This window comes from Podarcis liolepis (assembly GCF_965112155.1).
Source record: "Podarcis liolepis genome assembly, chromosome: 5".
Classification (NCBI taxonomy): domain Eukaryota; kingdom Metazoa; phylum Chordata; class Lepidosauria; order Squamata; family Lacertidae; genus Podarcis; species Podarcis liolepis.
In genome coordinates, this window is record NC_139556.1 from 88,900,962 (window position 1) to 88,926,491 (window position 25,530).

General features: G+C 48.5%; 1 protein-coding gene across 2 annotated transcripts; it reads right to left on the bottom strand.

Moving 5' to 3' along the window:
- Positions 1-1,765: 1,765 nt before the first annotated feature.
- GHSR (growth hormone secretagogue receptor) lies at positions 1,766-14,932 on the bottom strand (the record flags this gene model as incomplete). Of its 2 annotated transcripts, none has more annotated exons than XM_083504514.1 (2): positions 1,766-2,645; positions 10,964-11,699. In XM_083504514.1, 2 exons carry the CDS (start codon positions 11,697-11,699, stop codon positions 2,338-2,340), a joined length of 1,044 nt encoding a protein of 347 aa, XP_083360640.1. In that variant the 3' UTR covers positions 1,766-2,337. The 2 variants fall into 2 exon arrangements, with proteins under 2 accessions (XP_083360640.1, XP_083360641.1); XM_083504515.1 differs by lacking the exon at positions 1,766-2,645 and adding an exon at positions 14,361-14,932 and having other exon boundaries at positions 9,557-11,857.
- Between the last annotated feature and the right edge of the window lie 10,598 nt (positions 14,933-25,530).

The window sequence follows — 25,530 nt, forward strand, 5'->3', positions numbered from 1 at the left end:
CTTTCCTTGCTCCCTGTGCCTCTGGGTAAATCTGTGAGAAGAATGGGAATGGTCTTGTCTGCGTGAAAGGACTCTACGAATTGAACAGGTAATATAAATAAATAAAAGGAGGCGAGGTGTGAGGGATACTGTCCAGCTCAAAATAACTTGGGGCTGACCCCCCACCTCAGGACAGCCCCTGGTCCCTGGCACTTGTTGTGCCTCAACAACACGAGGTTTGAGACCATCCACTGACATCTTTCCAGCAAGCATCCTGTGACAAACTGTCAGGTGATATACTTGTTTGTGCAAGTCAGCCCTAAGCGGAGATCACCAACATTTCCGTGTAATTTTTATTTTATTTTTCCTGAGCAGCAGCATTTGGCTATGATTAGGATGAATATTGCAAACCTGGCACTCCTATAGTAAACAAAAAAAAAAGTAGTAGATAGGTAGCCGTGTTGGTCTGCCATAGTCAAAATAAAAAATTCCTTCCAGTAGCACCTTAAAGACCAACTAAGTTAGTTCTTGGTATGAGCTTTCGTGTGCATGCACACTTCTTCAGATACACAGTATCTGAAGAAGTGTGCATGCACACGAAAGCTCATACCAAGAACTAACTTAGTTGGTCTTTAAGGTGCTACTGGAAGGAATTTTTTATTTTGACAAAAAAAAAAGGGTAGGGAGCGAAGGTTCTCACTGGCCATTTTTAAACATTCATTGCTGACATTCTGTTCACTCATATTGAAAGGCAGCAGCCCTCTAGAGTAGAGTGTGTCAGCTATTGTATAGAAAGGAGCGGCATCATTTCGGTGTGTGTGTGTGTGTTTGTGTTAAGAATTAAATGGAGACACTTTTTGGATCTGTCAGTGATCTCTGTAGCATTCATAGGAGCAGGGCTGTCCTGAGACTTTAATGTTTACTTCCTCTCCTTCCTACTGCTGAATCGTGGCTATCCAATGCTTATCAACTCTTGGCAAGATAACATTCACTCACCCACTTTCACAGGTGCCCCACTCACCTGTAAGAGTCCATATGCATCCCCCTCAATCCACAACACTAGGCGAACTTCTAGGTCCACACATCCCTCCCCCCTTCTATACAGATGTTTCCAGAGCCTGGAAAGCTAACTTCAAAAGGAAATGAGTTCTGGTTCAGCTTCTTCAACATGTCCAAAAAGGGATTCCAGTTCAGGCTCATCCATTTACAAAATGAACTAGCTTAGTTCACAGCTCGATTGATGTTCACCCAAACGATCCTCAACAAAAAAAACAACAAACACTTTCAGCATTCAGAATGTTACAAGCTACTGTGATGATGCATAAAACATACTTAAGGCAGCTGCAAAAGCATCAAAACACAAAGTAGAATGAGAATGATTTAATCAAGTCCCCACATCAATTGTGATCTTTAAACGCCCAGAGAATTTAAAGAGTAAAAAAACAACAACACATGTAAGAGGATGGACTTGAAGATGAGCTACAAATTGTTCAAAGTTCTTAATTCATGGTTGGTTCACTCAGCAATTATGGGAGCTCACTTTCATGTGCAGTTCGGAGATTCTTGAACAAATTCGGTGAATCCAAACAAACTCATGCCAAGCTCTGGAGGTGCCCCAGAGACACAGGATTCTGCGTTCGTGTTCCCTGTTCTTTGGCCAGTTACATGTGCGCATCCACTGCCATTTGGCAGATCGGTGGATTGACGATCAATAGGTTTTGTTTGAAAGAGATGCAAGATAAGAGAGTCCCTCTACCTTGGGCATGGCCCTGACATATTCATGGGAACAGGAAATGAGCTCTGTGCATCACCACTCTAGAATTTCCTTCGTTGCCCTTCCTGGGCTCTCTGTAGCACCACACCCCATCCTGGCTCTGACCAGCTCCTGCCGCTTGCCACACCCTGAGCTGTTTACCAGTAAAACACAGCCCTATTAGCTCATGTCCTGCATCTTGAGGATGGCAAACCACCTTTCTTCCCAGTGACAGAGAATCACTGAAAATCACAGAAAAGGTAGGAATTTTGTCTCTCTCTTTTTGCTGATGTTTATTATGCACAAAACTTATTTCATAATGCACTCACCACTCCACAGAAAGCTCTGCAGATAAGGACACTGGAAGCTGCCTTCTACTGAGCCAGGTCATCGGTTGCACATAGCTCCATATAGTCTACACTGGCTGGCAGCAGCTCTCCAGGGTTCCAGACTAGAAACATTCCCAACCCTACCTGGAGATAAAGGGGGTTGAATCTGGGACCTTCTACATGCAAAGTAGATGGTCTACCAGGGAGCTCCTTTAACCTGAATATATTTCCCCTTCTATTGTGGCTTTAGGTGACGGCTAGGTCCAGTCGGCGGCGTCATGTTTGTCTGACACTGGACTCTGCCCACACTCGAGACCCTCCCTCCTTCAACCCCGACAGCCTTTTCTTCCTGTGTGTCTTGATGCCGAAGAGCCTGTAAGCCGCCTTCCGGTATTTCTTGGACATGATGTTGTACAGGATTGGGTTGATGGCGGCACTTAGGTAGAAAAGGACAAAAGACACCAAGTTGCAGTATTGGCTGATGACGGCTATTTCCAAGGATCCGTCCTCAAAGGATTTGGAAAACAGGTAACGTCCGAGGTGGAAAGGCAACCAGCAAAGGATGAAAGCAAAGACCACCACCGCTAGAAGAGGAGGAAGAAGAAAAAGAGAGAAGATGTTAGGGAGAAATGGAGATACCATATTATTCGCTAGCCGTTCTCCTTTCACCCTGCGGATTTACATAGGTGGCGTAGAAGAAGAAAAAGAGTTTGGATTTGATATCCCGCTTTATCATTACCCTAAGGAGTCTCAAAAAAGGGACGCGGGTGGCGCTGTGGATTAAACCACAGAGCCTAGGACTTGCTAATCAGAAGGTCGGCGGTTCGAATCCCTGCAACGGGGTGAGCTCCCGTTGCTCAGTCCCTGCTCCTGCCAACCTAGCAGTTTGAAAGCAGGTCAAAGTGCAAGTAGATAAATAGGTACCGCTCCAGCGGGAAGGTAAACAGCGTTTCCGTGCGCTGCTCAGGTTCGCCAGAAGCAGCTTAGTCATGCTGGCCACATGACCTGGAAGCTGAACGCCAGCTCCCTCGGCCAATAAAGCGAGATGAGCGCCGCCAACCCCAGAGTCGGTCAAACCTGGACCTAATGGTCAGGGGTCCCTTTACCTTTACCTTTACTTTTAAGGAGTCCCAAAGTGGCTAACATTCTCCTTTCCCTTCCTCCCCCACAACAAACACTCTGTGAAGTGAGTGGGGCTGAGAGACTTCAGAGAATTGTGACTAGCCCAAGGTCACCCAGCAGTTGCATGTGGAGGAGCAGGGAAGCGAACCCGGTTCACCAGATTACGAGCCCATTGCTCCTAACCACTACACCACACTGGCTTCACTGGCGTAAGTTAATAGTGAAATGCCCAGCTACAAATCTGGTGCTGGAAAGCTGGTGTTGGAAATCTGCTGGGAAGCAGGAAGAGAAGGTGTAGTTTGCCTTAGGAAAGCAGCAGCTGGGAGGGGCTGCTTGACCCTTCCACACTTTCCTGGGCATCCATCTTCCCTTGCTAGTTTTCCCTGAAACACCACAAACACCCTTCTACAGAACTGCACCCGAGGGGGCACGACCCATAACAACAGGCTCCCCCACCCTGGAGCATAAGCCAAGACGAATTCTCTCTCTACAAGCAGATAAAAAATATTCAGTGCTTGCTCCACATAGTGGTGGAGGAGCCTAGCTCAAAACAACAGCTACAACAGGCCAACAAAATAAAACTCGAAAAGCAGGTAGCGACCCTAAAGATGTGGCCATTACAAATGGCACAAATGGCAGATTTGTGCAGGGGTTACGTTCCTGGCCCAGTGAGCGTTGGCTAAGTGCGCATAAGTTTGCACCACCCCATTGCGCAACAGAAAAGGGGGAGGGGCAGAAGGAGGACGCCTTGCATAAAACGCACCCCCTCCAATTTTGCCTTTTTTTTGCTGTCCTAAGAAAAAAGACCCCAAACATGTAAAGTTATTATTAATGAATTTCACGTGCTTTAATGGTGCCCAAGAGATTGATATTGAGGAATTGGAAAAATAAAGGTATGATATCAATGGACTGACGATATAGGACATCCCTTGTCATTTATGAATGGACTGCTTACAGGTGCAGAATCTGTATGGATAAATACGATAACATTTGGGATGAATGAGTTTACACAAAATCTGGTAGGCTATTAACGTTTACATAAGCACTAGGACAATAATACTATGCCAATTTATACAAAAATGTAAGGGATTCTCGTATATTGCCTCTTTTTTTTGCTCCCCCCCCCCTTTTACATGTACCCTTTGTCGTTGTTTTTCTCCCTCTCACTTTTCCTTCTTTCCCCCCCTGTATCACGTTATTTCTTTACTTTACTTGAAAGCACTTTAATAAAAATATAAATATTAAAAATCCAGAAAAACAAAATAATAAGTTATTATTAATTGCGATAACTATACTTATAGAAGTACTGTATATTTTATAATCATCATCGGGGGGGGGGGCTGAAAATGATGAGAGCAGAACAGGAGTGAAGTGGGGAAGTTTACTGCATGCACACCCTGACCTGCTGAGAAAAATCCCTCAGTAAGCTGAAGTGAAGCTTCACTAGCACCCATGAAGGATTTCCTCTCAACCAAAGTGCTGGCGTCTGCAGTGGGAGTTTCCTCACACCACAGCAGGAGAGGCAAGGGTTAAACCCCCCCTTTCTCCACACCTGCGCTACCTTGATCCCTGATCCTCCTCCCACAGCTGTTTTTTTGCAATCTGCAGCTCAGTTCTTCTGCTTGCTAGATGCAAAGATGCACTTAACATCACGGGGAGTTCGGCTCTCAGGGCTCACGTGAAAGCTGTGCAGCGTTTTTCAGAATGAAATTCTGTATCAAGGAGCTTTCTGCTGGGAAAACTTTGCCCCATCTCCATTTTGAAGATTTTCTTGCGCCAAAAGGCCCTTTTGTTTGAATGAATGCTATGTGTTTGACCTGCTCTTTATGATGATGTTCCCTGTTTCTGTATTTTCCTTGCATTTTATATTTGCTTTACACAACTTAGATGGTATCCATATGACTTGGTAAGGGACGCGGGTGGTGCTGTGGTCTAAACCAGAGAACCTAGGGCTTGCCGATCAGAAGGTCGGCGGTTCGATTCCCCGTGACGGTGTGAGCTCCCGTTGCTCAGTCCCTGCTCCTGCCAACCTAGCAGTTCGAAAACACGTCAAAGTGCAAGTAGATAAATAGGTACCGCTCCGGCGGGAAGGTAAACGGCGTTTCTGTGCGCTGCTCTGGTTCGCCAGAAGTGGCTTAGTCATGCTGGCCACATGACCCGGAAGCTGTATGCCAGCTCCCTCGACCAATAAAGCGAGATGAGCACCACAACCCCAGAGTCAGCCACGAGTGGACCTAATGGTCAGGGGTCCCTTTACTTTTACCTTTATATGACTTAGTAGTATAGAAATAAACCCTATACAGGGGTGAGGAAGCTGTGGCGGTCCAGATTTCGGGACTGCAGCTACAGGCTCCCCTGGCTAGGGGTGGGTGGGTCCCACAACATCTGAGGAGCCACAGGTTCCCTGCCATAAAGTAAGGTTTGGGCTGCAATCTGATGCACACTTCCCCGCAAATAAGACCCACTAAACACAGCCAGACGAACACCTGAGTCCATCCACATGCTGTTAATTGGAGCCAAAATTCATGGGGACTTGCATTTGCCTAGAAGCTTTGGATTAGGCAATGTTACCTAAATTGCAGGCATAATATTCTGCCGTATATTCATTTCTCTCTTCAATGTTCAATTCTTTATAGCTAAGAAATAACTAGGAACAGTACTAAGACCTTGGACACTGGGACTGTTGTTACTAGAGAAAGGGGTTCTGTCCACATTTTCTTTTAAATCCCAGAGTCAAAACATAACACACAAACCTCCCCTCCATCAAAGGTATTTACTGTATTTTTCTGTGTATATCACGATGACCCCTGTTTTGGGGGACTCAAAATTAAGAAAATGGGGGAAGATTGCCCCCGTGTATAAGTCTACCCCCTCCCTTTTTAACATTCTTTTTTTAGTTGTTTTTTTTTAAAAAAAAGCTAGTCTTATACACAGAAAAGTGTGGTAATCTCCTTGCAATCCTGAAGACCCCTCTGCCCAGTTCTTATGATGATAAATCATACAGTTTTTCCACAGTGCAAATCTCTGCACGTCTACTCAGAAGTAAATCCCTTGCAGGTCAGTGGGGCTTACACACAGTTCCAGAGAAGTGTGTCTAGGGTTACAGAACTACTTGCCCAGATTTAATTTAACAGAACAAACATAGGCCACTCTGTAGCAATTTATGGCAAGTAGAAGACATTAATAAAAATGAAATTATAAAAGAAATCTTCCTTTGCATCGCCTGTGTCAGTTTAATTTCCTCTACGCAGAATCAAATGACTCTGCCAAGTGTGCAGGCATGACTGCAGTGATTATTAGGCTTTTTTTCTAGACTGCCAGCCTCTAACGCTTCCCTGGGAGTAAAGTCTCAGTGAACTCAATGATGTTCGAAGCTCCCATTGTTCTAGGCGCATTTTGCGACAGGATTTCATTAGTTTCTGAGCTCTGGGCGCAGTACTGCACCTAAGATTTCAGATTAAAACTGCAGAGTGGAAGGAAAGGAGGACCCAATTTCCAGCTACTCTCTGAAGACTGGAGAAGAGACCCTCTGAAGAATATTAGGGGGTGGGCAGAGGAAGGACTAGACCAGGTGAAAAATGAACGTAATATTTTACCTGCAGTTCATTCATTTTCAGCTTTGAATTCTTGTTATAAAAAAGTGTGCCCAGACATTCCATTGTTGCGCCCATAATAATTTAAGGTGCCATTCAGCTCCTAGTTTTCATATCTCAGTTTCTAACACTGGTTAGATCTGATTAGATATGCCTGGGATTACGCAGTTTAAAAACAACAGTTTGTGGAATGAATTCTGTAATGACAGTTGCCTGAGGTGACTGAATTCAGCAAGGGTCATGTATATTTAGCACTTTTAATAGTAACTTTACACGTTTAGGGTGTTTTTGTTTAGAACAGAAAAAAGGAGGCAATATTGGAGAGGGTGCATTTTATTACGAGAAGCCCCACACAAATATATCCCTAACATAAACACTTATTGATAAAGTTTGGTATAAGTAGTTCCTGTGTTGGTTACGGGTGCCTGGGTCCAGAGTTCTTTGTATTACGTTTATTTAAAATATTTATATGTGGCCTTTCAGAGGATCTCTGTGTGCATTCATTAGTGAATTTCTATGCATAAGTGCATCAGGCATGTGAAGCTGAGTCAGATCTCTCTGTCCTCATAACTGTTCTGTCCTCAGCTGTTCAAGTAGAAATCCACTACAAACCGAGTTAATGGTTTAACAGACTCAATTCTTGATGAAGCCTGGGAGCCTGTAGAAATAGACTTTGCCAGCTAGGACCCAACTGAGAGACAGCTCTCTCTAGGAGCTGGCCTGCAGGGTCATGAACGTTTCTCATAAAGGGGCCACATGCCGGGCATTTAACTGATACAGTGGTGCCCCGCAAGACGAAATTAATTCGTTCCGCAATTTTTGTCATCTAGCGAATTTTTCGTCTTGCGAAGCACGAAATCCCATAGGAATGCATTGAAAATCAATTAATGCGTTCCTATGGTCAAAAAAAGTCCAAACAAAGCCAAATTTGGTACAACAACAGTTTATTAACTGCTCTTTAAAGTCACACATACTGTAAAGAGCAGTTCAAAAATTGAAGGGAAAATAAATTAACTTTATAAACAAAACATGTCTTTGTTTTTAGACAAAGAAAACAAAGTCGCGAGACGTTTTCGTCTTGCGAAGCAAGCCCATAGGGAAATTCGTCTTGCGAGGCAAATCGAAAACAGAAAAACCTTTCGTCTAGCGAGTTTTTTGTCTTGCGAGGCATTCGTCTTGCGGGGCACCACTGTAATGCATACATTACAATAACCTAAGAGAGCAGAAGGACACAGGAAGAGCCTTCTGGACCAAGCCAGGGTTCATATTCCCACTTGGCCAAGAAATGCACAAGTGACCTTGGACCAGTCACTGCTTCTCTACCTAACCTACCTCACAGGGATGTTGTGGGGGGGGGGACCATGACCACCACCTTGAGCTCCTTGGAGAAAATTGGGATATGAATGCAATAACTAAAAAATAAAAGATGTAGTCAACTTAACCAGCTGAAGCTGATGATAGGTGACTGGTGACTGGGAGTGGCCACCAAGACCATATACCACCGGTCCTGAAAGTCCTATATTGGCTCCCAGTATGTTTCCGAGCACAGTTCAAAGGGTTGGTGCTGACCTTTAAAGCCCTAAACGGCCTCAGCCCAGTATACCAGAAGGAGCGTCTCCACCCCCATCGTTCTGCCCAGACACTGAGGCCCAGCTCCAAGGGCCTTCTGGCGGTTCCCTCACTGTGAAAAGTGAGGTTACAGGGAACCAGGCAGAGGGCCTTCTTGGTAGTGGTGCCTGCCCTGTAGAACAGCCTCCCATCAGATGTCAAGGAAATAAACAACTGAAGGCAGCCCTGTATAGGGACGTTTGTAATGTTTGATGTTTTATCGTGTTTTTAATATTCTGTTGGGAGCCACCCAGAGTGGCTGGGGAAGCCCAGCTGGCTGGGCGGGGTTTAAATGTTGTTGTTGTTGTTGTTGTCAGTCCTTGCCACAGAGGCCACCTGGGCCTCCAATGATAAAAATGGTTCCGAGAATAACCCTGAACACCAAGGTGAAGTAAAAACTACAAATAAGAACTGTCCAGTGGTTAACTTCGGAAGGAAGAAAGGAAGGAAGGAAGGAAAGATTTTCAGGAAAGGAAGTCATATGGACCTTCTTACTTGGTCCCAAGAGGTCCCATCAGTATTGGCACTCTGCCGTCTCCTGAAGACACATTGATCCCACTGAATACCAGTTGCGGGAGAAGCATAGCATGGACGGGCCATTGCCAGTGTTGCGACGGAGGAGGAATCTTTAATCTGTTGGAGCAGTATGTGCCTGCAGTGTAAGCTTGCACCTGTCCTTGCACGTGATCCGAGGGAGGCTTAGCTCACACAGTGACAGAGAACGCCATGACTGATCAGGTCTTCACTAGCAAAGTAGACGTTGGTGCTGCAGCCCAGTGCTGGGGCATCTGCTTTGCAATGGAAGGTCCAAGGTTCAAGACCCAGCATCTCCAGGTAGAGATGGGAGGGACTTCCTGTCTAAACCCTCAGAGAGCTGGTGTCAGTCAGTGTAGACGGCCCAATGGTCTGACTTGGTATATTGTAGGTTCCTTTGTTCTTCAAGTCCAACAATCTAGCCAATACAACTGAGGTGCCCAGCATGGTGTCCTCCAAATATTGTTGGACTACAACTCCCATCTTCTCTCGCCGTTGGCCATGGCTGCTGGGGCTGCTGGGAGTTGGAGTCCAGCAAATATCTGGATTCCACACTGGCTACTTCTGCTTGCTTTATGCTGTGGGATGCCATGCACTTTGAATTTCACCACAACGCCACTGGTATTGCCCACATGTGCCGCTTCTGGACTTCCCTGAAGCATCCAGTTGTGAAACCGATAGACCTTTGATCAGAATCCAGCAGGGATCCTTTCACATACTTGTTATGCCTGGGAGTAGTGAGAGAAATATACACTGCAGAGGCTCAGAGGCTATTACCATAATTAATGATAGCGTTTTCATACACTCAGGAGCTTCAGTCCTAGTTTTGCTCTTCCATTTGAGTACAAATTGACGTACAGGAGGAGCTGGTCCATGCATTCTATGCCATTTGCACCGAGCCTGCAAGCACACACCTGAACATGTGTGCACATGAAGGCTCCTGCATGTGCAATCTGTAAGGCTCCATTTTCCAAGGGACCAGACCATGCACATAGGAGCCTATGTGTGCTCAGTTATGCATGTGCTGGTTCTGTGCAAACTCTACCCCTTGAACGCATGGAAGGGGTGCCAAAGATATCTTCCCAATCAGCCCTTTTATATGTGTTCATGCGACCCAGAGCAGGGCTTTTAGTGTTGCTGCCCCTGTTCTGCAGACCCTTGTTCCTTTTGCAACACGACAGATGCCTACTATTTGCACTTTCCAGAAACAATTGATGATGTTTTTTGTTCTGACAAGCCTGCCCAGCTGGATGAGCGAGTCTCTGCCATGGGTGTCTAATGGATTTTTCATTTAAAAAATACCAATCTGCCGCTATTTTCTACGTTGTCTTAAAGTGTTTTATCTGCTTTAGCTGCATTCTAAACATTGCCTCAAGATGCATGTGGAAGGCAATTAAAATATAAACACAATAATTCCAACTAAGTCATACTCAGAGTAGATGGAAGCTACATTCACACCATCTGTTCAAAGCGCTATGATACCACTTTAAAAAGTCATGGCTGTCCCGCAAAGAATTCTGGGAGCTGTAGTTTGCTAAGGGTGCTGAGAGTTGTTAGGAGACCCCCCTATTCCCCTTGCAGAGCTACAGTTCCCAGAGTTCCCTGGGAAGAGGGATTGACTGTTAAACCACTCTGGGAATTGTAGCTCTGGGAGGGAAACAGGGGTTTCCTAACAACTCTCAGCACCCTGAACAAACTATATCCCCCCGCCCAAAAAAACCCTTTGACTGTGTAAAGTGGGATCACAGTGCTTTAAATGCGCAGCATGAATGTGGCCCCAGTGAAATCAACAGACTTAAGTCACCATGAATGTGACTGATGCTCGATATCACCCCTTGTAGCTGGTCCAAAATTTCACATCTCGGGTCTACAGCAGCAGGGCTTTCCAAACTTGGGTCTCCAGCTAGGACTACAACACCCATCATCCCTAGCTAGCAGGACCAGGGGTGAATGGAATCGTAGTCCTAGCTGGAGACTCAAGTCTACAGGGACACACTGGTCTACAGGGACACACCATGTCAGAAACGGAACCAAGATACCCTTACCTAGCATTTTCACCGTCTGACGGTTGTACTTGTCCCGGATGGATGTCTTGGGCCCGATGTCCTTCTTCTTCCTCCTCCAGAGCTTCCTCACGATGAGGCTGTAGAGGACGGTCAGGCAGAATACGGGCAGGAAGAAGAAGACGCTCGAGGTCCACACCATGATGGTCAGCAGCCCCGACTGGATGGCGTACTCCGTGGCCCGGCACTCGTTGGTGTCCGACGGGTTGGTCCCGTTCTCGTGCTCGACCCCGACCAAGACGAAGATGGGCCCAGCGCTGGCGAAGGATACAGCCCACAGCACCAGGATGACCAGCTTGACTTTGCCCTTGGTGACGACCACCTTGGCCCAGAGCGGGAAGCAGACGGCCAAATACCTCTCCACGCTCAGGGCCGTGATGTTGAGGATGGTGGAGTACGTGCAGCTCTCGCTGACAAACTGGAAGAGCTTGCACAGGAGGTCGCCGAGGTTCCAGGGCCGGTACTGCCAGAGGCGGAAGAGGTCCAGGGGCATGCAGAGAAAGATCAGGAGGTCCGAGAAAGCCATGCTCGACAGGTACAGGTTGGTGGTGGTCCGCATGTCCCGGAACCGGGAGACCACCAGCATCGTCATCACGTTGCCCAGGATCCCGACCACAAAGAGGAGCACGCAGGTGATGGTGACGCAGGTGAGGAGAGGCGCGGGGAAGAGGTGCAGAGGGTACTCGGGCAATGTGTCGTTGTCGCCGACGTAATCCATCGCAACCTGCAGGCTGCTCTCGTTGTACATCCCCAGGGGCTCTCGCCGGGGCACAGGCTGGGCTGGGGCGGTCTGAAAAGGCTACGTCAGCTGCTGCTCATGCCAAAAGCGAGACAAGGGAATCGTGGTGGTGGCAGCGACAAATGGCACGGGAGGTGCTGTATGGAAACAAACCAATAAACTGGTTAGGAGGAGGCCTGGATCTAAGGCATGGTAGGCAAACTAAGGCCCGGGGGCCAGATCCAGCCCAATTGCCTTCTAAATCCAGCCCACAGACAGTCTGGGAATCAGTGTGTTTTTACATGAGTAGAATGTGTCCTTTTACTTAAAATGCATCTCTGGGTTATTTGTGGGACATAGGAATTGATTCATTATTATTTTTCAAAATATAGTCCGTCTGTCCCCCACAAGGTCTGAGGGACAATGGACCGCCCCCGCCCCCCGCTGAAAAAGTTTGCTCACCCCTGATCTAAGGGCTTAAGTCCCAGGAGGAAAGGTGTTGGTTAGAGCTTTGTGATGGAGTTCAGCAAAGGAAGTCATCGCCAGGTGTGCTGGTTGGGTTTTTCCTTGTTTGAGATCTTTGAGCAGAGGCTGGACAGCCGTCCATCCGTGATGCTCTAAGCTCTGGTTTCCCTACACTTAACAGAGCGTTAGACTGGATGACCTACAAAGACCTCTATAACAACCCAAACCAGATGAGAAGGTGTGTGGGAGCAGGGAATCAGAAGAGAGCCTGAATCTCAGATAAAAGCTAAATTCCAAACTTCAGGTGCCCTTCCATTGAGCCCACACAAATGATGAACCAACTCATGTGGAATAGCAGTCGCCCCCGATTCCTGATGGGTAGGCAAAGTCAGAATCACATGTGCCTTAATTCACTTGATTGCTCTACACCTGGCGATGGCTATTGTGTGAAAGTGAGAATGGACTCCTTTGGAAAGCATTGGTGGTCATAATAAGGACAAGACTGGACGGGCACAACCTTTCTGCCTGAGGTGGTCCATTCACATGCAAAAGCCACCACAGGATGGATGCTGCAGTAATCAAGCGATAAGTGTACACCTTGTTTCTATGCCTTTATCTAAATACAGTGGATGCTCAGGTTGTGAACGTGATCTGTACAGGAGGCACGTTCGCAGCCCGCAGCATTCACAACCCACAGTGCCGCGTCTGCACACACACGGGTTGTGATTCGGCACTTCTGCACATGCGCAAAGTGCAATTTAATGCTTCTGCGCATGCACGACTGCCGGAAGTAACCCGTTCCAGTACTTCCGGGTTTCGACGCGTCCGTAACCCAAAACAAACACAACCTGAACCATCTGTAACCCAAGGTATGACTGTATGTAGAAACTGCACTTTCATAAAAACAACAATGTGCGTGTGTGAACTGGGCTGCAGAATTGAAGCTCTGGGGAAACCGAAGTTCATCTTTTTCCCAGCAGGCAATGCCATCCATCCATTTAGGGAATCTCTGTCTCTTTTAGAGCACGGGCTACGGAAGTTTTAAACTAATGGTCTTTTGATAGCAGCATGTATTATTTGACTTAATTCGAAATGCGGTCAGCTAGCCCAGCTGCATTTAGAGACCCTCCGGCTCATTCTGCTGAGTGGCGTCCCTGGCAACTGCCCCAAAGTCCTGTCCTAATGGTACCATCCATTGATGCAACCCAGAGCACAGCTCTGGCATTCAAGCCTCACTACCTGCTGCAGGAGAAGGCAAGCCACTGCCAGCAGAAGAAATCTAATTGCTGGTTTTCCATGGGCTTTCAAGAGCCAGTGTGTGTGGTGGCTAGAGCACTGGGTCAAAAGCACAGATACGAGAGAGTTCAAATTCCTGGCTGGCTTTGGCTGCATCATTCTTCTCTCTCGCCCTATCCTACCCTTGTTGCAGAGTTTAGCCCTGGGGTCTGCCAACCTGGTTTCCTTGAAGGAAGAAAGGCGGGGTGTAAATCATGCAAGGCGCAAGTCCTGCACCGAAAAGCCATGACTCTGCCACTCCTTTGCCACCTGGGTACAGTCGAGCCACATGTACGAAATCATTTGAGCAACAGGTACAGTTAGATTACATGTCCTGCAAAGAAGCATAGTCGGAAGGGATCCTTATTCTAGCCCAACACGGGAATCAAGTGGCTTAAAAACCCCATGGCAACTTCTAAGCATGCGTTGATGTAGGGAATCACAGGACAACCTTTTTGCCACTTTTTAAGCCTCCATCCCAGCCAGATCAGCAGCGCCAGTTAAGAAGCAGTAGGCAAATCGATCCTTTCAGGAGCCTTTCTACTCCCTCTCCGAGCAACAGCCTCCCAATGGGCAATGGCTTGGGAATCCCAAAGCTGAAGGAGGTTGCCCCCCAGCGCAGCAGGTGCACCTCATTTTGAAGCAAGGTAATGCAGCCTTATCATCAGACACTGTGAGACCATTCAAAATAGTAGCGCGCATTACAGGCTAAAGAATGCCCCCTCCTCACCATGAATTCTAGCGTGCAAGTTACCGAAATGACCACTAGCCTGAATATTATTTTTAAAGAAGGAAGCTCCCTCCCCTTTTTAACCGCTCTAGTTCTCATATCAGGAACACACAGAGTCAGCCTATTTGGTCTCCCTAGGCCAGTGCTGTCTACACTGACCGGCAGCAGTCCTCCACGCAAAAAAACCCTACCTGGAGCTGTCAGGACTCGAACTCAAGACCTTCGTCTGCATGCAAACCCCTGAACTACGCAGCCCCTTCCTTCTTTATCCCAGCCGCTTCTTCCGGCGTGCTCCTTGCACCTCCCTGCAGAAAAACCCTTGGGCAGGCGAGTCTCCCTCTGAGCACGTGCAGAGCGCCTCCAAGCTAGGGAAGAAGGGTCGGGCTTGCAAGACAGGCGAGGTCCAGGCAGCTCCCGGCGGCAGGATCGAGGGCGGAATCGCCTCCTGTTCCCAAGCCTCCGAGCCGCGATGAGCAACGGCGCCCGGCGCGCCCTCGACACGTCTCCACTCCGAGGAGAAGCAGCGCGAAGCGAACCCCTCTCCGCCCTCGCCGGAGCCGGCGACTCTGCCCGCCAACCCGCTCCTGCCCCGGCGAAAGGATCTCCGGATCCCCGGCCTCCGCCCCGACGGCTCTGGCGAAGGAAGCGGTGGGTGCCGCGTGCTGCGCGCCGAGACGACGAGCCGGGAGGGGAATGAGGCGCGGGAAGAAATGAATGAATGGATGAAGGAAAGGGGGCGTGGGGTATTGGCGGAGAAGCGCGTTCACACGTCACGCGGAACACGCCGCCGCCGCCGTCGCGCCCGTGTCGGGGCGAGAGGTGGGCGCGCGCTCTCGGGCATTCGCGCGGGGCGAGCGTTTGTTTGTGGACGCGCGTTGCCGCGGCCGTTGAACGTAACGTGTGAACGGCGATTCTGGTCCGAAAGGGGGCGTGTGTGCTCTGAATGTGCCCTGTCGTCCGTCGGTGTTCTGAGTGTTCGCCAGTCTTCATTCATTCATTTATTCTGTTTCCGCTCTGTCTTTAGGAGCCAATGCAGGTAGCAAAAGTAGATTAGAGAAAGGGGGGTGGGGGGTGTTAGACAAATCCATACCAGACTGGCCACCGTGGGAACAGGATGCAGGATGCAGGGTCTTTTGGTCTGATCCAGCACGGCTCATCTTCGGTTGTAACCCAGCGACAGAGAGATAGCATTCATTGAAACTCGGACACAACGCAAGGCAGTTAAACGAGAGGGGACGCCTTCAGCCCTTTCTGAAATAAAATGGTTTGTGTGATAACGTGCATAAAGAGAAATAAATCCTCTGCGCCAAAACCGATGAGAGTTATTGTGTGTGCCAATGAGAAAGGAAAGTATAGGTGTTTGTATCAAGTGTTAAACAATATTTGTGACAGGGTCACTAATGGAGATGTTGTCAAGAGCAGAGAAGTTGCCATTTGGCAACTGCGTGCTCTGGGGATTTCGAAACAGAAAAGAGGGGAGTGTTGGGGGGAAAGACAGAGCACCGGGAGACAGAGACATTCGCAGAAGCGGCTTGCGATGGCACAGGGTGAATAACAGCACTGCTATTTTACGCCATTCGTGGACCCATGTACTTGTGAATTACTAAAGCAGCAGGGAATGGGATGATTCCAGGGCTGCCTCTTAAAAAATGTGCGCCCACAATTAGCACCTGCCCTCTTTTGTTTCATGCCTATACAGTGGTACCTCAGGCTAAGTACTTAATTCATTCCGGAGGTCCGTTCTTAACCTGAAACTATTCTTAACCTGAAGCACCACTTTAGCTAATGAGGCCTCCCGCTGCTGCCGCCGCGCTGCCAGAGCACAATTTCTGTTCTCACCCTGAAGCAAAGTTCTTAACCCGAGGTACTATTTCTGGGTTAGCGGAATCTGTAACCTGAAGTGTCTGTAACCTGAAGCGTATGTAACCCGAGGTACCACTGTAACTGCATTTTAACCTAGACTAGGACCCTCTTTTTGCCTTGCAACACCAGCACCTCTAAGCAGAATGAGCAAATGACCTCTTTCCTGATTTCCATGTAACCCAAGGTAACACTGTACCAACTTCGCCTGGCCAGAAGTCATCCATGCTCTGATAACCATAGAGCTGGATTACTGTAATCCATTACACATGGGGCTGCCCCCTCCCATGCCAGACTGCCTGCGCTGTTAAGATCTTCAAACGAGAGGTATTTCTCCAGGTACCACCAGTTGCTGAAGCACATTGTGTTGGTACAAGGGAGGAGGAGCCATAGCTCTAAAATGCCCTTCCCAGGGAGGCTTGACTCCTGTTGAAGCTACATTTATTTTATTTTTTTGCACCAGGGTAAGACAATTTTCTCTGCAGAAAGCAGAGGCATCACCTTGCCAACAAAGGTCTGTATAGTTAAAGCTATGGTTTTCCCAGTAGTGATGTATGGAAGTGAGAGCTGGACCATAAAAAAGGCTGATTGCCAAAGAATTGATGCTTTTGAATTATGGTGCTGGAGGAGACTCTTGAGAGTCCCATGGACTACAAGAAGATCAAACCTCTCCATTCTGAAGGAAATCAGCCCTTGAGTGCTCACTGGAAGGACAGATCCTGAAGCTGAGACTCCAATATTTTGGCCACCTCATGAGAAGAGAAGACTCCCTGGAAAAGACCCTGATGTTGGGAAAGATGGAGGGCATAAGGAGAAGGGGACGACAGAGGACGAGATGGTTGGGCGGTGTTCTCAAAGCTACCAGCATGAGTTTGACCAAACTGCGGGAGGCAGTAGAAGACAAAAGTGCCTAGCGTGCTCTGGTCCATGGGGTCACGAAGAGTCAGACACAACTAAACAACAACAAGACAATTTTTCAGTTATCTATATCTATATCATCTATCTATATCTATCTATCTATCTATCTATCTATCTATCTATCTATCTACATCATCTATCTCTATCTATCTATCTATCATCTATCTATCTATCATTTACCATTTACCATCTATCACATATCTGTATCCTTGTACATCATCCTGGAAATCATCAGATCTGGGGAAGCACTGTAGCTCTGTGGTGGTGGATCTGCTTGGCATGCAGAAGGTCACAGGTTCAATTCCTGGCATCTCCAATGAAGAATCCTTGTCTGAAATCTCGGAGAGCCACTGCCAGTCAGTGTAGGCTATACTGAGCTAGATGGATCAGCGGTCTGACCCAGCCTATGTTCTGTGTTCAAAAACAACAGAATTATAGAAGGGGCCGCAAGAATCATCTCATCCTACTGCCTGCATTGCAGGCATTTTCCAACCAGCGTGGGGCTCGAATCCATGTCCCTGAGATAGCTCTACTGATTTAGCTATCAAATTATTTCTCATGGGCTTATGGCAACCAAGCACACACAACAGCCTGCTATAGTGACTACAACACACTGTTCCTTGCAATCCTAAAGGTAAAGGGACCCCTGACCATTAGGTCAAGTCGTGACCGACTCTGGGGTTGCAGCGCTCATCTCGCTTTATTGGCCGACGGAGCCGGCGTACAGTTTTTGGGTCATGTGGCCAGCATGACTAAGCCACTTCAGGCGAACCAGAGCAGCACACGGAAACACCGTTTACCTTCCCACCAGAGTGGTACCTATTCATCTACTTACACTTTGATGTGCTTTCGAACTGCTAGGTTGGCAGGAGCTGGGACCGAGCAACGGGAACTCACCCTGTCGCGGGGATTCAAACCGCCGACCTTCTGATTGGCAAGCCCTAGGCTCTGTGGTTTAACCCACAGCGCCACCCACGTCCCTTTGCAACCCTAAAGCAGTGCTTTATTTAATCTGCCCTTAATCTTCCAACATTTGGCTTCATTGGCTGCCCCCAATGAAGTGTTATGAGGGAGGAAGAACAACTTATTCTCTCTCTCTGCTTTCTCCTTGCCATGCCTGAATTTATAGACTTCTGCCATGTCACCTTTGAAGCAACCTGAGAAAGATAATTTCACTCGATTCCCTGCACCTGATTACCTGATTCACACACCGCGTCGCTGGAGAAAGGTCACTGTGTTATGTTTCTTCCAGCAGAAACAAGCAAAGGTGTCTCGTGACACCTTAAATGAAAGACAAAGCAGTTTTCTCATGGCGCAGAGATGCGCAGTGTGTTGTCCTAATTTAGCAGTTTTACAGATGCACATGAGTGCAGAGACGAACATGCATAAACAACGGGGTCAAAAGGGTACAGAATGCTCTAGGTACACTTTGTGACATCTCTGTGCAGGGCTCGGCTAGAAATGTCACAAGCTGTACCCCCTGCATTCCCTGGCCATTTGGACCCCCTGTTCATTAATTCCTTTATTTCTCCAACAGAGCCAGCCTTACCATTAAGCAGCGTGTGGAGCAGCTGCCTCAGGCAGCAGATGAGAAGGGGTGACCTTAGAGCAAACAGATCAACCAACATGATCTAGTGGTGAGTGCAGCCTTCTGCACTACCTTTCATGTACCTTCCATGTGCTTTGAACTACAACTCCCATCTGCCTTAGCGCTAAGAAGATCAGGAGAAAAGAACTAGATAAAATAGCGGTCAATTGCAAAGGTGATTCGGACATTTCAGCTGGCACACTCTACCTGAGAACCCCTCACTATTCTATCGTATGCAACAAATAATTTTTAGGAGCAGTGATCGTGGTTTATTGCATCTGCAGTGCCTGATGTCTTTATGGTTATTGTTGCTTTTCTTTTTGTTCCTTTTGTGAATGATGCCATGGCTTTTGGCTAGTGCAATAAAGTTTATGATGATGATGATGCCTTAGCCAGCTTTCCACATGGTCTGGGGTGATTAGAGTTGCAGCCCAACAGGTACCAGGTGAGTGAAGCCTGTATTAGAGTGTCTAGGCATTCCTTTGTGACAACCATAACTGAGGTTTAAGGTGCCATTTGGTGATTAGCTTATATATCTGAGTGTCTAACACTTCTTGGGTCCCCAGATGTCGTCAGACTACAACTCCCATCACCCCTGACCATTGGTCCTGTTAGCCAAAGGTGGTGGGAGTTGTAAGCCAACAACATCTGGGGACTCACTGCTGAGAAAGGTTGCACTAGAGCAACAGAGGAGAAATTTGCTCCATCCTCTATGTGACAGTCCTTCATGTATCTGAAGGCGGCTGCCATATTGCCCCTCCATCATCTCTTCTCCAGCCTAAATATACCCAACTTCCTCCACCTTTCCTTAGAGCAGTGTTTCCCAACCACTGTTCCGCGGCACACTAGTGTGCCGCGAGATGTTGCCTGGTGTGCTGCGGGAAAAATTAAAAAATTCGAAAGATTTTTTTTTTAAAAAAGTCAAATTTTCAATTGGGGCGCCGTCACTAGATGACCCCTGGGTTTCCCTCCCTCCCTCCCGCTCTGCGCCTCCCCCCTCCTCCTCCTCCTCCTCTGGGGAGGCCCTTCCTGGCTCTTGGCCAAGGCTTGGCGGCTGCCACTCACTCACTCGCTCGCCCACCCGTCCCTCCATCCCTGCACCCGGCCTCTCCCCCTCCGTCCCCGGCGCGGGGGCTGCCGGGATCCGTAGTCCCCTCGCCCTTGGGCTCCGCGCCCGCGCGGGGTGCGCAAACTACGTTTCCCAGCGTGGCCTGGCGGGCCGGGCGTTTTGTTTGAAGCGCTCTTCTCCCGGCCATGGAATGAGCGCAGCGGCGGCCGGCCGGGCGGGCAGGGGCTCTTCCGCGCAGACCCCGCACAGCCTGCCTGCGCCCCCGCGGAGATCGGGTGGCAGGATGGAGCCCGGGGATCCCCGCGGAGGCGGAGCGGCGGAGGCGGAGGCTGCCCCCCAGGTAGGGCTGCGTCGGGGTTTTTTTATTTTAGCAATGCTGCATCCGCGCCGGAGGGGACGCATCGGACCGCGGGGAGACCCCTTGGCGGGCGTGCAAGGCAATGCATGCGTGCAGGCGTTGCATGGAGTGCAGTGCAATGCAATGGCAACGCGGCGCCCTGCATGCATGCATGCAACTTCCACCGGCGCTCCGGACTTGGCAGGTGAGGGGGGTCCCCAGTGGGCGGCAGAGAGAGCCGGGAGGGCGAAGGGGAGCCGGGGGGGAGCAGCGCTGCTCCCCGAGCCGAGCCCGGGGGGAAACTTCGGCGTCGTTGCGCCGGGTGTTGGAAGCGGAGGCTGGCGGGGGCCCCTCACCTGCAAAACCTGGTCGCCTCTCATATATTTCATGCATTGCATTCATCGCCCGCTTTCTCCTCCAAGGAGCTCCCGGGGGCGCGCATGGTTCTCCCCGTGTTATCCTCGCAACAACAGCCCTGCGAGGTGGGTCAGGTGAGTGGCCCAAGGGAGCACCCAGGGATTGTCCTGGCCAGGTGGGGTGATTTGAACCCTGCTCTCTGCCCGGTCTTCGTCCTCATTTAGCCCCCACATGTGCATGACTGTGCATGACTGAGGTTTTCCCCCCTCGTCTTGGCTATGGTGTGAGTCTGTGCTGTTAATTAATGGGGTTCTGCCTTCGGAGAAGATGAGCCAGCCCTCAAGGAGGTGATTATGTAATTTGCTAGCAATTCATGTCCCTCCCGGCGTGACGCTGCGCGCTGACGTCACGGGGCTGTAATGGTGGTGTGCCTCGAGATTTTTTTCATGAAACAAGTGTGCCTTTGCCCAAAAAAGGTTGGGAAACACTGCCTTAGAGGATTTGGTCACCAGGCCCTGCACCGTCTTTGTCAGATACAAAAGGCTTTATAACAAACAATGAAGACAGCAGTTTTCTGCATGCAGGGGGATTTAGGATCCTAGAGTAGCACGTTGTTGCTATTTTAGTGACATTCCAACTCCAGCCTGGTTAAAGCCACAGCCCATTGTAACACCTCAAGGCTGCATCATTTAATTCTGCTGCGTTCATAGAGTTTAGACAGCGCAGAGCTGAAAAAGCATAAAGGTGAGCGCAGGGTGCCTTGTTTTTCCTGCGTAACGCTCAGCCAATCAAATTGTTCAAGGAGGAGTTGATGGCCCTTGAAATTGCTTTCCAGTTGCTCCTTCCAAGTTTGCCCGCAAAGCTAGCATGTGCAGCAGCTAAGAGCCCAGATGTGTTTGCATTTTCTGCCAAAGGCATTGGTGCTTCCAAACATGCCCCTTAGCTGGGGGCAAGTTGCAAAGGAAGGACAGAAAATGGAGGAAGAAACTGAAATGAAAACCCATTTCAGGCAATGGCTGAATGTATGAAGAGTGGAGCCAGGAATTAGTTTCAGTTCACCCCTCCAGATAGGAACAAATTCTCTTCCAGTTCAACCCACAATTAATTCACATGGTCCTTGGAGTTTCCCCATCAGCCGTCAGAATTATAAAAGATACTTAAGAAGACTTAAGTGTAATGTGAGCAATTATTCCAGTTATTCCCCCCAACAATTATGACCTTTAAGCTTCAACCTCCCTGTGGAATGCCTTCAGATGTGTCAAGGAGATAAATAACTACCCAACTTTTAGAAGACAATCTGAAGGCAGCCCTATATCAGGAAGTTTTTAATGTTTGTCATTTTATTATGTTTTAATATGTTTTGAAAGCCACCCAGAGTGAATGGGGCAACCCAGCCAGATGGGTGGGACAACAACAACAACAACAACAAGAGCATCACTTTTCAAAGAGGTGAAAATGGAAAATGCAATGGCCACCATCTAACACAGGGTTAAGTGTGATATGCATAAATTATGGCATTAAATTTCATTTGTGTTAAAAAAAAAAAAAAATTTAAACCTAAAGTTCCACTGCTGAAGGTACTTGATTCATATTCAGTTCACCTGGAAATTATAGAAACTATAATACGCTGAAGCCCTGCAACGGCTCAAGAGGACTCAGTGCTGACCCCCTAGCCAGCCGTTTAGTTTGGTAATTTTTAGCGTGAAGAAAAGACGAAGAGAGGTGATGTGACAGAAGTTTATGAAATTATACACGGCGTTTAAAAAGTGGATCAAGAAGAGTTGTTTCTCCCTCCCTCCCTAACTCCCACAAATGGCCCTCATGGACATGCAGTGAAGCTGAATGTTCAATATTCAGGCCAGATAAACAAAAGTTATCCTTCATGCAGCGCATAGTTGCACTATGGAACTCACTCGCATGGTAGACAGTAATGGCCACCAACTCTTTAAAAGAGGACGGGATAAATTAATGGAGAGGGCTCTCAAAGGCTACTAGCCCCTATGGCTAAGCTCCGCCTCCACAGTTGGACGAAGCCATGATTCTGAATACCAGTTGGTGGAAACCCAGAGAGGAGAGTGCTTTTGTGCATTGGGTCCTGTTTGAGGGTTTACCACAGGAAGCTGGGTGGCCATCGTGACAGCAGGATGCTGGCCTAGATGGGCCACTGGCCTGATCCAGCAGAGCTCTTATGTTCTTATGACCTGCCAGCAGTAGCAGTTAGATTGGGCCTAGCCACCCCTCTCTCCATTGGATTATTTATTATATATGCCGTCTTCGTCTTTGGCGATCACTCATAGCCGAGTAAGATAGTATTCCATGAATATGGTCTTAACAGTGAGTCCGTAAGTGACTGTGGAGGCCAATTCTGGATCCGCACATCCTTCCACAGTGGGGACATAGGTTTCCGGGTTGATCATAGTGAGGATTTGCCAAGCATGCCTTCCTCTTAGTACATTTCTCCCTTTTGTCCTGAGTTCGAGCATCTTCAAAGCCCACAACACCTTTGGTAAAGGCTGTTCTCCAATTGGAGCGCTCGCAGGCCAATGTCTCCCAGTTGTCGGTGTTTATACTACATTTTTTATACATCTGCCTTGAGAGAGTCTTTAAACCTCTTTTGTTGACCACTGGCATTACACTTTCCATTTTTAAGTTCGGAATAGAGTAGTTGCTTTGGAAAGACGATAATCAGGCATCCGCACAACATGACCAGTCCAACGAAGTTGCTGTTGAAGAATCATTGCTTCAACATTGGTGATCTTTACACTAGGTTGATATCTTAGATAAGGTGATTGATTTATTGCTCAGATTGGCGTCCGGCCCGCTTCGGCTGTGCACCCCCTCGGCTAGGCCTCGGACTTCAAAGGCCACATTCCGATGCTCTGAGCAAAAAACGCAGAGTTAAGCAGCAGCAGCGGTTAGAGAAAGCTGTAAGCTTAAGTGCTTTCTTCAGTGTGCTAAATAAAGTCCACGCAGGATCTTGGCAGCTAAAAGCAGTTTTATTTACAGCAGACTAACCATTGTCGAACAGCATCGTGAAAACACGTCCACTCTCCTCAAAAGCGAAAGTAGAGAGAACAAAGACTTGAGAGACTCGGAAATGACGGAGAGTCTCCCTCCTCCCAAGAGTAGGCAGGGCGTACACTCTGAGCTGTTTAACCCTGTAAGCTCAGGTTCTCTTCACACCCCCTCTCGTCCTGCGCTACTGTGGGGAAAGTATGTACAGAACTTACCCCCAACTCCAAACCACCACAAAACTCCCCATGACGCTGGAAGCTTAAAGGTTTGGTAAAGCCATCAGCCAAGTTATTGTGACTGGCACAATACTTCAACCGGATCAAACCTGACTGAACACTCTGACACACATTTTGGAAACGTATGTCCAGATGCTTGGTTCTGGCCTTAAATTGCGCAGATTCAGCCAATTTCAAACAAGGTTGATTGTCTTCCCAAACCGTGATGGGCAAGCTACAATCCCCAAAGATCTCTCGCACCAAGCATCTATAGAACTCTAGTTCCCGGCACAAATCTGACAGTGCACTGAATTCAGCCTCAGTAGAAGACAGCGCAATGAGACTTTGCTTCCGGGACTTCCACCCGATTAGTGACTTCCCAAACTTTACCACCAACCCAGACACAGACTTGCGGTCCTGCAAATTCGCCCAGTCACTGTCCGCATAGCATGTGAGCTTCGACTCACCTTCAGCTGGCAGCTTAAGACAGAAGTCTTTGGTATGCTGCAGGTAGCGCAGTACCCGCTTGATACCATGCCAAGCACTCACACTGGGCTTTGACGCTTCCCTACTTAGCAGGTTGGTAGCAAAGGCAATGTCTGGTCTGCTCCATTGGGATAGATACAACAGACTACCTAGAGCTGACTGAAAGAGCTCAGCATTCTCGAACTCTGCACTTTCTGCTTGCTGGCTCTCTTTCACGAAGTTCGTCTCCATGGGTGTCCGAACTCCTGCACAATCGGACATTCTGAACTTCTCAAGCAACTGCTCAATCTTGCCTTTCTGACTGAGCAAGAAGCTACCATCCTCAGTTCTCGCTATCTGGACACCTAGGTAGATCTTTACTGCACCCAGGTTTTTGAGCTGAAACTGTTTCCCAAGCTCTTTGGCAAACTTCTGCACCTGTTTGTCTGCCTTTCCAATATGGATGATGTCATCAACATAAAACAAAACCAGTTCCTGTGAGTCTCCTGATCCTCTAAGGAACAGGCAACTGTCAGCAAGACTCTTCCTGAAACCTAGCTTCTCCAAAGCTTCATTCAGGCACAAGTTCCAATTCCTGGCCGACTGCTTCAGGCCGTAAATTGACTTGTGAAGTTTCCACACAGTACCTTGCTCATTGCCCTCAAACCCTGGAGGAGGAAGCATGTACAGATCCTCCTGGAGGTCTGAGTTCAAGTAAGCAACATCCACATCAAAGTGATGCACCAGCAACCCTCTTTGTGCAGCAATGGCCAAGAGCAAACGTAGAGACTCACTCCTACAGGTGGGAGCATAAACTTCCGTATAATGCAACCCCCTGCGCTGCGTGAATCCTCTCGCCACTAATCTGGCCTTATACTGCGGTTCTCCTGTCGCTGTGGGCTTAAGACGGTAAACCCAGCGGCTACCCACTGCCTTTTTGCCCACCGGCAACTTCGTGAGGGAGAACACACCTAGCGACTCCATTGAGTTCATTTCCTTCTGCATCGCCTCATGCCATTTTCTGGCTTCTTCCTGAGGCAGTTTCTGAACATCCTCAAAACTCTCGGGTTCACACTGTGCCATTCCGACCCACACGCTAGTGACGGCAAACCTATCAGGAGGTTTCCCCTTGGTCGTCCGAGCTGATTGACGCAGCACTACTTCAGGAACCCCCTCTGACCCACTAGGGCCAGCCAGAACGTCCTTGGCATCAGAGAATTCCCCCTCTGACTTACTGCGCCTTCTGGACTTCTCAGCCGAACCTGTGGGGGAAGATGGAGCACTGTGTTGCTCAATCTTCACAGTCTTGGGAGAAGTTCTCCCCTCTGCCTGCACTGGGTCTGGACTCTGAGCCTCAGTAGCAGGTTCAACCTCTACCTCTTCTTCATCAGCAGAGTCAAGCAGACCCTCTGACAGGATGTCAGGATTCCCATGTATCCTTGCCCAGCCACTCTGCTCACAGAATTCAGCACTGTTGCTGAGCAGAATCCTGGACTGATTCCCTGACGGATACGCAAACCTCCACCCCTTGGTCCCT